This window comes from Grammomys surdaster, unplaced genomic scaffold (genome assembly GCF_004785775.1).
Source record: "Grammomys surdaster isolate TR1022 unplaced genomic scaffold, NIH_TR_1.0 126313, whole genome shotgun sequence".
In the NCBI taxonomy this organism is placed as follows: Eukaryota; Metazoa; Chordata; class Mammalia; order Rodentia; family Muridae; genus Grammomys; species Grammomys surdaster.
In genome coordinates this window covers 11452740-11464467 of record NW_021621113.1, presented here as the reverse complement: position 1 = coordinate 11464467, position 11728 = coordinate 11452740, and the positions used below count along the sequence as shown (strand labels likewise).

Sequence of the window (11728 nt, the reverse complement as noted above, 5' to 3'; positions counted from 1 at the left end):
CTCTCTCTCTCTCTCTCTCTCTCGGAGAGGTTTTTCAGGGCACAAGAGTGGTGTTCCCGGAGCAGTAAGAAGGACCAGGAAGAGCATCTGTCTCTCCCTGCCACAGGGATGCAGTGGCCTATCCTGAGAGCACAGGTTATGTACAGCCTAACCCATCTCCAGGATGCAGAGTCCCTGGAGCTGAATGCGATGCAGGATGTGGTGGCAGCTCTGTTCGAGACTCAGTGAAATGGGCCACAGACAGGGGCTGGTCCAGGGACTTAGATTGACCTAGACTGACCAAGCATCCTCTAAGAAACCATGGCCTGTTGCCAGAGTTGGGCTTTGCTACGGGATGAAAGGGAAGTTTTAGGGTCTCACGTGAGAATGGAACCTAATGACTTCAGCCTCAAGGGTTCCTCAGAGAAGTCACGGAGGAAGCTGGTGGCTACTTCTCTCCCTCAGGAAGACCAGTGGCCAGCTTGGCACTGTGATTCTGAACGAGTTCATAATGAATGTTTCCTCGATGCCTTATCTAGGCAAGGCTGGTTCAAGGGGCTTGGGGTTTGGCGATGGGACAATCAGGCTCTGCCTCTGCTCTGTGGAGGAGAAATAGATACCAAGGGATAGACAGAATAAACATTTATCTGTATCTGCTGATGAGCGACTGCTCCAGAAAGCACAAAGAGGAAGTCCTGGAGAGAAAGATCGGGGACGGGGTTGCAAGACTGAATGACGCATGCAGAGGGTCCTCTCTGAATATGTGCCTGCCTCAGCAAAGGTCCAAAGAGGGAGGAATCCATGTAGACGTCTAAGGGAAGGAGATTTCTAGGCATGGGAACAGCCAGTGCAGAAGACCTGAGACACAGGATAACTGGAGAGAAGAAACCACAGGAGAGTCACAAGAAAAGCAGCCAGCAGGGCCTTCAGATCCTCAGATCACATCAGATTTGATCCATGGTAGTCACATGACTGGATCCTCACCTTCAACAAATTATTCTGACTGCTCCCTTGAGAATCAGCTCTAGGAAAGCATAGAATGCCAGCTGTGGAGGTGACAAGACCGGGTAAGATTCCAGATGTTCCGTCTTAGCGTCTGTTCCTTGCACTAGTAACTATAGTTACACCTGCCTGTTTCCCCACAGAAACCCAGCACCAAGTGTCCTTTAATGTGCTTGGGGACAGCTGATATTTATTCATTAATTTTCCTTCATAAATATTTATTGAGCCAGGCATAAATACAAATAATGTCCCGGCCAGGCAGAAGGTCATCATTTGAGATTCAGAATTTCTAAGCTACCAGAGCGGGCCAGTCCCATCATTCATATTCTCTCTCTCTCTCTCTCTCTCTCTCTCTCTCTCTCTCTCTCTCTCTCTCAACATAAAATGGCAGGCAAATGATAACTCAGAACATCCCTTCTCTGACCACACCCCCCTCTCTGACCACACCCCCTTCCTGCCTTCCCTGGCTTCTGCAGCTGCTGTAAAAGCCTGTTCTCTTTTAAATAAATAAATAAATAAATAAATAAATAAATAAATAAATAAAATATAAAAAAAATTGGTTGGTTGGTTGTCTTTAGACAAGATCTCTCAAGCCCTAGCAGGCCTAGAACTTTCTGTGTTGGTCAGGCTAGCCTTGACTTCACAGAGCCCATGAGTACTCGTATAAGGCCAGCTTCCTCCTTTCCATTTTGGTCAGGACCAATGCTTGAGAAATGATGCTGCCCACTTTTAGGATAGGCTTTCTCCCATCAAAAATTAACCTAACCAAGATAATCCCTCAAACTGACTAGCCCCCCTCCCCTGATGTACTGAACCTCCAGCCCATACTAGATCTCATCCTCGGACTAGGCCACGACCTCACACATGGACCTGGAGATGTGTGGGTGGCCTTGTCTCTGACCCTCAGCATTTCCTACAGCCTGCTGCCCACTGGAGGCCCAGGCTGGGGATGGAGCCGGAAGAAGGATATCAAACCCCAACGACCCTCGGCTCCTTCCAAAAGAACCTCAGACACAGCATCTACTATGACACCTTCTAATGCCACCAAGCTCACACCTAGGACAAAACACGTCTCTTCTCCCGGCCTCAGTGTCCTGTCAGCAAAAGAACAACACTTTACGAGTGCTGCAAAGAATAATCCAAACAATATACATGCTTGGTACATCGTCAGCATCTAACAAACTCTCCCTGTCACTTGCCGTCTGCGTCTTTGTGACTTCCGGTTTTCTCTGGTACAAGATTATAAACCCCCAAGATAGATCTCTGTCTTATCTTCATATCCTCAGAGGCTTATAGAGGACCTGGAACACAGTAGGTGTTTATCAATACTGAGAAAAGTGTTCGAGTAAGGGCCTGTGAGGTTTAAAGTCTACCTCTCCTGAGAGGTTCTTTTAAAGACGTATCTATTACTTTCAAGTGTTTGTACACATGTACACTGTTGAGCACCCATTAGCTCTCTTCCTCTCCCTGGTCCTCTTTGTCCTCCATTGACAATTTTCCTTCCCCCTTTCTTGGTACATGAGTATATCCACACGGGATTGTACACAGCCACATAAAATCTGGGAAACCCGGGTGGGAGCCTTTCTGTGACTGGCTTAATTTAATGTCATTAGCTCCGGCTGCCTCTATTTTCCTTCAAGTGACTTGATCCTTCTTTATGAATTTTAAAGGCTCCACTGTGCTGCGCACAACATGTTCTAGGTGATAGCCGTTCTGACAGGAGGGATGGACACAGCCTCAGATACCGCATCGTTTTGACTTGCATTTTTCTGGTGGAGTTGAACATTTAAAAAAAACTTTTTGGCCATTCGTATTTCACCTTTTGAGAACTTCCTTAAGCCACTTGTCAACTGGGTCATTTTATTTCTGGTTGTTTAGTTTTGAATTGAACATCATCTAACCTTTCCTATCGGATGGATAGATTTTCTCCCTTATTTTTTTTTTTTGACCATTCCTTCACACGATAGTTTCCTTTGCTATACTGAAGCTTTTAATCTCCTGGCCTTCCAGTTGTCAATTGTTGGCCTTACCGTGGCTGCTGTTAGCGGGTTCTCTTATCCACACCCACTCTCTGGGTGCGAGGCAGTGGGCTGGACAAGATGCCCTTGCTACACTCTACCCCAGAATGGACTTAAGTCGGAGTTCCCTGCCCATCTGGTGCTGCCTACGTTCCCCCACTGAAATTCTAAACAGTATTGAATCTGGGAGAGAATGAGGAAGGGTAGTCACGGAGAGCAGGGCAGGATGAGGAGGGGGTGAGGAGAGATGTGTCTCACTCAGGAAATGAGTTTTTGTTTGCCTCCTGCAAGAGGCCAGCCTCTGCTCTGGCCACCAAGGCAGAAGACAAAACACTGGAACCGTCAGTGCAGTTATCAGTCAGCTTGTCAGGAGATAAGCCCAGTTGGGAGCTGTCTGGGCTCCAGCCACACGCGAGAACATAATTAAAAAGACGATGCTGGACCGGTGGGGGTGTGGGGTCAGGGGGTGGAGGGGTGGAGCACCTGACAGTCTCACTGGGGACACAGACAGGACCAAGACGGGAAGCACAGCCTTCCCTAAGAAAGGGCGGGGTAATCAGCTCTCATTATATAGCCTTGCAAACAGATGACAAAGGCCACCAGCCGTGGAAGCTTCCCCTGGCTCAGACACAGAGAGGAAAACCCAGCAAGACGCGACTCCAACGTGTATCCCACTCTTTGCTTCCCACCTGGCTACAGGGGAGGTCCTCGGCGATGCATCAGGTCTCCATTCCCTGTCCGGAAGACTCAGCACTCCAAAAGCCTGTGTGTGGAAAGAATGAAGCAATCTGTTACTCTTTCACTCAGTCGGCACTGAGAGGCCAAGCGAGAAATCAGGCCCTACCCATACCCAAGAACAGAGCAGTTTCAAAAACAACCTCACAGAATTTAACATGCTTTACTGAACGGATAGAAATATAACATAGGAGAGAAGATGGGGTATGAGTGACGAGATGGGTCAAGGATGCTGGGCACAGGCAGTCTGACCTCTACGATTCAGAAGGAAGAGGAGAAAGTTCCTAGATAAAAGATGGGACTGGAGGGCTGGAGAGATGGCTCAGTGGTTAAGAGCACTGGCTGCTCTTCCAGAGGTCCTGAGTTCAGTTCCCAGCACCCACATGGTGGCTCACAACCATCTGTAATGGAACCCGATGCCCTCTTCTGGTGTGTCTGAAGATAGCTACAGTGTACTCATACATAGAATAATAAATAACTTTTAAAAGACAGAAGTGGGGCTAGACTTCCAGGCAGTGTGGCAAACCCAGGGGTTGAAGAGGGGAAGCTGTAGAGACACACCAAGCATGTTTGAACTGCACTGCTGAGGGGCGGGGCTTAGGCAGGAGCCCTGTGCTGGAAGGAGCCTGATGACCACTGGCTTCGGCCAGGAAGAGTATATTTAACTCGAGGAAGAGCTAGGTCCAGGAGGACATGGTACCTTGGGACCTAGGAGCTGGTGACAGAGAAGGAAGGCAGTGGACAGACTCAAGGGCTCTCCCAGAGAAGTCCCAGCCCTAGCCATGGTGTGGGTAGGAGGGTGGCAAGAAAGACACACCTAGAGGAACAGCAGCTTCCTGATTTTGATGTCTTTGGTGACTTAAGACCCCCCACAACCCAAGTATTGACTGCAGTGAGCTGGTCCTCTGCAGCCAGAGGAAGGGGACTTGGGGACCTGTCCCAATACCTTCTTAAATGTGGTACTCAGAAACCAAAGGATTTACAGGGATGGAGTGAGAACTGTGTCCCTCCCTCCCACTCAAGTGCAGACCATGGAGGGACAAGAAGGTCTCCACTGTTTGAGCAGACACTTCCACACTGGCCCTGACTGTGGGCGAGTGCCAGAGGCGTCATAGTTTTCCTACCTGGGACATGAAATATCAAGTGACCACATCTCCTTATCTCAAGATGCTAACTCTGAAGTCCCAAGGTGATGAAGAACACGAAGCCCCAGTTTTTAAGGCGGTCAAATGAGAAACTTCTGCTTGGGAGGTGTGGGCCTCATAGACTCCGCACTTAACTGTCCTGTCTCTTGCAGTCTCTGAGCTAAGCAGCCCCAGAATGCCTGGCCTGCTGAACTGCCTCACAGGGGCAGCCCTGCCTCTCACCGCATCTGACGTCACCTCCTATGTAAGTGGCTATGCCCTGGGCCTGACGGCCTCCCTCACCTATGGCAACCTGGAGGCTCAGCCCTTCCAAGGTAAGAACCCTGTGTGGATTTCCTGTGTAATTCCTGTCTGTGCTGAGCCTCGTCCTGTGCTTTACCAGCTGGCTGACCTGAGGCAAGCATGTGACCTCTCCGTGTCTGCCTCCTCACCCATAAAGTGGGGTTTCCAGGTCTGCCCCACAGGCTGGAAAGTGAAGGAGAGCTGAAAGCAGGGAGAATTGAGACTTGAGGGGAGATGTGGGTTCTGTGGAGGAGGGGTGGAGGAAATAGCAGTGTCTAAAGGTGGGCTGCACGGGTGTGACTAATCCCTGGAGGTTGTCAGTGTGAAGACAGGGATAGCCACATGCCTCTCCTTCCCTAAGCAAGGACAGACGATAGCCAGGGACTAACTCTCCCAAACGCTTTTCTGCTTGTTTGCTTATGTGTTTGGTTGGTTGGAGTTCGTTTTTGTTTATTGGTTTGTTTTTATAGACTGTATATTACTATGTCACTCTATATAGCTCTATAGCTCTGGTGCTAGCTGGCCACAAACCCTCAGCAATCTTCTTGCCTCACCTCCTAAGTGCTGGGATTATAGGTATACACCACCACACCCTGTCAGGATCCCCTTCTTATTCGAAGCAATGGAGTCTCCTAATGGCTGACCCATTCTCCCTGTCCCTGTCCCCAAACTCAGCCACCACTTCCGTGCCACCCTGGGGGCCAACACTACTGAAAGGAACCCACAGGGGAACTTTATTCTCCTTAGGGATTTGGGTGAACAATTGGCCTCCCTCTTCTGTTTGAGGGAGCCTAGAGTTGGAGACTGAGAACAGGGCCTACCTAGGGACCCCAGAGACAAAGTTCCTGAGAAGCTTTGAGACAGCCCCTCAGCTTTCCTCTTATAGGACAGACAAGTATTCCCATTTTACAGATAAGGAAACTGAGTCTCTGGAGGAAGAGAAGTCAGGATCTGTAGAGGTCCCACCATGGCCCCAGCACAGTGCAGCTTCCATATTAGAGGGAGATGTTTGAGACCTTCAAACTCAGCATTACTTGGAAGCTGAAGAGAAAAGCAGAATTCCAGGCTCTGTCTCAAATGAGCTCAAATCCATATGCCAGTAAGATCTCCCAGTGGCTAGCACATTCTTCACGCTAAAGAAGTTTAGCTCTAAAAAAGATACCCGGGCCTGTTGATGCAAGCTGGCAATCCCTACTACTCCAGAGGCTTAAACAGAAGGATTGAAAATTCAAGGTCTAGCTGGGCTATGTAGTAAGTTCAAGGCTAGCCTGGGCAACTTAATGAGAGCCTGTCTCAAAAGAAAAACTAAGAGTGAGAGTGTAAGTCGGTGGTAGAGCACTTGCTTAGTCTGCGAAAAGCCCTGGATTCAACCCTTAGCACCACAGAGGACAAATCAGATATAAAATGTGTGGCACCTGTGTGTAGGGCATAGCTTAATAAACGGCACCGTGAGACTTGCTGTGTTTGCCTAGGTGGGGCTACTAGAGGCTTCAAGATGAGTGCCCTGTCCAAAGTAGCAAAGTTGGGGAATAAGAAAGGCCTGGATTTGAACCCTTCTCTAGCTTTTCCACAGCCCCACCGTTTGTTGATCCCAGTGGCAAACCAGTGGCTGTGAATGAAATTCACCCCCCAGACATGTACTGTCAGGCCTAGACACAGCCCATGTGACAGCTCTGGTTTTTATTTTCCTTGAAAACCAGACTTTCTGACCCCAGCTGCTCATACACCCAAGAGTAAGAGCTGGTGGGAACTGGACACAGCCCCAGCCCAGCTCTGCTCTGTCCCCTCAGGGGTGGTCAGTACAACCCACCCGGGAGGCCCAGGCCTGTAGGATGGTGCTGAGCTTCCCGTGATGCCAGGCCTTTCATCCGCCAGGTCTCTTCGTGTATCCAACGGACGAGTATACCACAGTGGTTGGTTTTGAAGCCGTCATTGCCGACCGTGTTGTGACCATACAGCTCAGAGACAAAGCCAAGCTGGACAGAAGCCACTTGGATATCCAGTCTGCCACTGTCACAGGTAAGAAGACCTCAGGACCGTGGCGAGGCTGGCCTGGATGGAGGCCAGCTGAGCCAGAGAGCCTCAGGCACATGGCAAGGCAGCATGGGACACGTTAGAGGGTGCTGAACAGCCAGAGGTCCTGAGGTAGACCTTGTATGTAGATCGTAAACTTTGTGCATCTCGGCTTCACGATCTCTAAAGCAGCCCACTGTTCTTCAGGGCATGATGGGGATTAAGAAGGGGCAGGTTACAGATCATTCTGTCTCAGAGGCTGTGTGGAATGAGTCACACCAGGGGCTGGCTCTGATCCTGTTTTTCACAAGTGGAATGAGCTTGGATAAGAAGCAGGTCTTGTTTGAGGGCTGGATGGCCCAACAGTAACAGAGCTTGCTGTGTATAGCCTGGAGACCTAAGTTCAGCTGTCCAGTGTACCCAAATAAAATGTTGGGTGTGGCTGTCTGCACTTATGACCCCAGCACTGGATGGAGCAGAGACAGAGTGTCCCTGGAGTTTGCTGATTAACCAATTTAGCCAAAAATCCTCAGGCTCCAAGTTCAGTGAGAGACTCTGTCTCAAGAGAATAGTAGAGAGCCGGGCGGTGGTGGCGCACGCCTTTAATCCCAGCACTTGGGAGGCAGAGGCAGGTGGATTTCTGAGTTTGAGGCCAGCCTGGTCTACAGAGGGAATTCCAGGACAGCCAGAAAGCCTGTCTTGAAAACCAGAGAGAGAGAGAGAGAGAGAGAGAGAGAGAGAGAGAGAGAGAGAGAGAGAGAGAGAGAGAGAGGAGAGAGAAAGAGAGAGAGAGAGAAAGAGAGAGAGAGAGAACATAGAATAAATATACAGAGAATATAACAGAGGAAGTCATCACCCAGCATCCCTCTGGTCTTACACTCCCAGATGCGTGTACCTGTGTACAGATACTCACACACACACACACACACACACACACACACACACACACACACACACGTCTGTAAAATGGAATAAACAATCAGACCCACCCAGAGCTAAAATGATGCATACCAAGAACTTAAGCCACAGTACATTCTGGAAGCAGAGCTCATGCTTCCTGCTAGTGAGGAAACTGAAGCTCAGAAGGATACCGTGGCAGACTCAAGGCCACACAGCATGTTAGTGGCTTGGCCCATACCAAGTAGGACATGATGTAAGCACAGGATGTAATGAGACCATTGGCTGCTCTGGATCCAGAGGAAGCTGAAGATGTTGCTGTGAACATCCAGATGTACGTGGATTCGGGTTTTTGGTTTTTTTGTTTTCTTTATCTATCGGCACTGAGGATGGCACCTTCTGATGTCTGTTGTGAAAGGTCCTGATGATGTTAGAGGAGGGGAAGGGAGTCTGACTGGGAACCAGGGAGCTTCTCATGGAGGGGGCTAGCTGATGGATGGGTAGGACTAGCCCAGTGGAACTTGGAGAAATGAACCTTTCAGATGAAAGCAAAGTTTATGAGCAGAATTGGGAGTGCTTCCACTGGGGTCTGGGTGGGGTTTTCGGGGTGGGCATGTGATCCTCTGGTGGGGCCTTCTGTGGTTCTAAGTCCCCTAATGGAGATCCACAACCTCCAGTTAGATCCATGGAGGCACAGGTCCAAGCCAGTGAGCTAATAATTGGCTGATCAGCTTAAGCAGGCAACCTTCCATGTTGGGCCTCAGTCTCCCCACCGGCAAAAGGAGGCTGCTCAAAGCTACCCCTGCAACAAGTTTAGAGGGGGTTCAGATTTGAGGTCTGAACAGCACCTGAAGCCAACCTGGCACTTAGGGAACTTTCCAGAAGAGGAGAGTCCCATCGCTCCGGGAAAGGTGACCTTGGATGAGGATCTGGAGCGGATTCTGTTCGTGGTCAACCTGGGGACCATTGCTCCCATGGAGAATGTCACCGTCTTCATCAGCACCTCTTCCGAACTCCCCACGCTGCCCAGCGGAGCCGTGAGGGTTCTTCTGCCAGCCATCTGTGCCCCGACAGTGCCTCCCTCCTGTACCCCCAGCTTTGGCTCCTCCAGCCAAGAGCCACAAGGGTAAGGAGGGTCTACTCAGACCAGGACCTGGTCAGGGGCAGCAAGAAGGAGACGGGGAGGGGCAGGGGGAGCTTTTGGGCCCTCTTACTTTCAGAGTTCCAGAAACATCTCCCTGAAAGGCCCTGTCTTGGTCCTGGCAGAAGTGCAAGGCTTTAGAGGGATTTTTCTGGCTACTTACTATGTGGTAAGCCCTACAGCCGAGTGTTCAGGAGAGAGAGGAAATAAAACTTGATTCTTGCTGTTTAGAAACCTGGAGGGAAGCCAGACTTGGTAGCATCCACCTTTAATCTCAGTACTTAGGAAGCAGAGGCAGGCGGACGGGTCTTTGTGAGTTCAAGGCCAGCCTGGTCTACAGAATGAGTTCACCAACAGCCAGAACTACATAGGTTGGCACCCTGCTTCAAAACCAACAACGAAAATTGAAGAGAAGAATCATTATTGCTGTGCAACAGTCACGTGATTTCTTATGCATGTGCAACAGCCACATGATTTCTTATGCATGTGCAACAGTCATGTGATTTCTTATGCATGTGCTTGAACACATAACTAATGGTGTAAAAACCATGGCTGCAGAGAACCCCTTTGGGCTAAGAGGATGAGGAAGGGGTGGGTCCCAACCTGGGTATCCAGAGACCAGGTTAGGCTTCACCGACAGCTTGACAGTGAGGTCGGGGTCCCTAGGGAAGAGCTGACTTGGGCAGCAGGTAACAAGTTGCAAGGCCAGGATAGCTGAGCAGAATGAATGGGGCTACTGTTTTATCTAGAAGAGACTAGTGTGGAAACAGTTACATTCTTCTTCTCCCTCTTTCTGTCTCCTCCTTCCCTCTCCTCTTCTTCCTCCTCCTCTTCCCCCTCCTCCTCTTCTTCATCTTCCCCTTCCCCTCCTCCTCTTCTTCCTCATTCTTTCTCCTTTTTCCTCCCTCCCTCCTCCTTTCTCCTCCTCTTCCCCTCCTCCTCTTCTTCCTATTCTTCTTCCTCCTCCTCTTCCTCCTCCTCTTAATCTTCCTCTTCCTTCTCTTCTTCTCCCTCCTCCTGTTTTTCATCCTCCTCTTCCCCTTCCTCCTCCTTTCTCCTCTTCTCTTCCTCATTCTTTCTCCTTTGTCCTCCCTCCTCCCCTCTTCCACATCCCCTCTCCTCCTCCCCCTCTTCCTCCTGAGCTGCTGGGGATGGAGCTTACACTTGCTATACAAATGCTTTGCTGCTGGGGAAACTATGGAAGTGTCACCCAGAAGCAGGTGGCAAAGCTGGGATGGGCAGCTATCACCAGCCCATGTGTTGCACTGTCCACGGGGCTACAGCGTGGGCTTAAAAGGCAGAACCTCACTGGGACATTCTGGATGGTAGTAGACCAGAGAGCCCTGGGGAACTAGCCCCTCATTCCAGCCAGCAGAGGTGACAGCTATGCTCTTGAGAATCTGTATCACCCCTCCCCTCATGACCCTCTCAGCTGCCCAAATCTGACCCAAAGAAACTTAGAAATCCAGCTGATACACTGTTCGCTGGGCCATAGGAAGGAGAGGATTCCTGTTCACTGCCAGGGAAGTGGGAACTGGACTACAAACCAGAAAAGCAGTTTGACTATGCTCACCATGGGCCAATTATCCAGGGACCCAAAGAAGTGTTCCTTATGCAACCAACGGAGATACAGCAAGTACGTTAGGAGACAGCAAGTATGTTAGCGGTGGTGTTTGTGAGTGTAGGGGGGGAAGTGCTCATGGATGGCCCTATCTGGCATGGAGTTAACAGCAAGAACTCCCTGAGTGACAGCCATGCAGGCAGAATGGGTGAAAACCAGTATGAAGGTCACTGAGGTGTGTGACAGACCACTGACACAAGGCAGTGTAACACTATAAGTCATTCATACCAGAGCCAGGCAAACCAGGCAAGCTGCCAGCTCTGCCAAATTCTAGCCATAGGTTAGAGTCAGTCAGTCTCCTGCCCCTGCCTGCTGGGCCTCAGTTCCTCAAGGGGGGATGTTGGGCACTTGTATCTTCCTCTTGGGTCTGTGGTGAGAATGTCGAGGGTTGAGGTGTGAACCTGCATCTTGACCCATCCCAGGTACTCCTCAGAGGCAGTTATAGCTTCTTTCTGTATCCAGGCCCTCACTGGATGATGGGATGACAGAGGCCCTGGGATGGGAGGAGGCAGAGCTGTTTGAGAGTTGTAGTCTTCTCATGCTGGCCTGCCTCTGTCTGGGCTTCCTCTTCCTCCCCCTCCTCCCTCTTCCTCCTCCTCCATACCCTTTCTAGAAAAGACCCACACTGCTTCGGCACCCAGACCAAGGACTCCTATAACAAGCTGTGTCTGGCCACTCTCCTGGACACAAAGGTGACCAACCCAATGGAATACGAATTCAAATTTCAGCTGGAAATCCGTGGGCCATGTCTGCTTGCAGGTAAGAGAGAGATGCCCAGGCACAGAGAGAGAAAGAGAAAGAAAGAGAGAGAAAGAGAAAGAGAGAGAGAGAGAAAGAGAGAGAGAGAGAGAGAGAGAGAGAGAGAGAGAGAGAGAGAGAGAGAGAGAGAGAGAGA

General features: G+C 50.2%; 1 protein-coding gene across 2 annotated transcripts in view; it reads left to right on the top strand.

Annotated features, from left to right (window-relative positions):
- Window positions 1-11728, top strand: part of Vwa5b1 (von Willebrand factor A domain containing 5B1) — a 57592-nt gene that overhangs the window by 9105 nt on the left and 36759 nt on the right. Inside the window, exons 2-5 of one of the 2 annotated variants that reach the window (XM_028759921.1) lie at window positions 5032-5193; window positions 7037-7180; window positions 8942-9197; window positions 11447-11592. In XM_028759921.1, coding sequence (XP_028615754.1) covers window positions 5055-5193; window positions 7037-7180; window positions 8942-9197; window positions 11447-11592 — 685 coding nt within the window. In that variant the 5' untranslated portion in view covers window positions 5032-5054. Of the gene's footprint in view, window positions 1-5031; window positions 5194-7036; window positions 7181-8941; window positions 9198-11446; window positions 11593-11728 lie in introns of those variants that run through there. The other variant, XM_028759922.1, reaches the window with a different exon arrangement.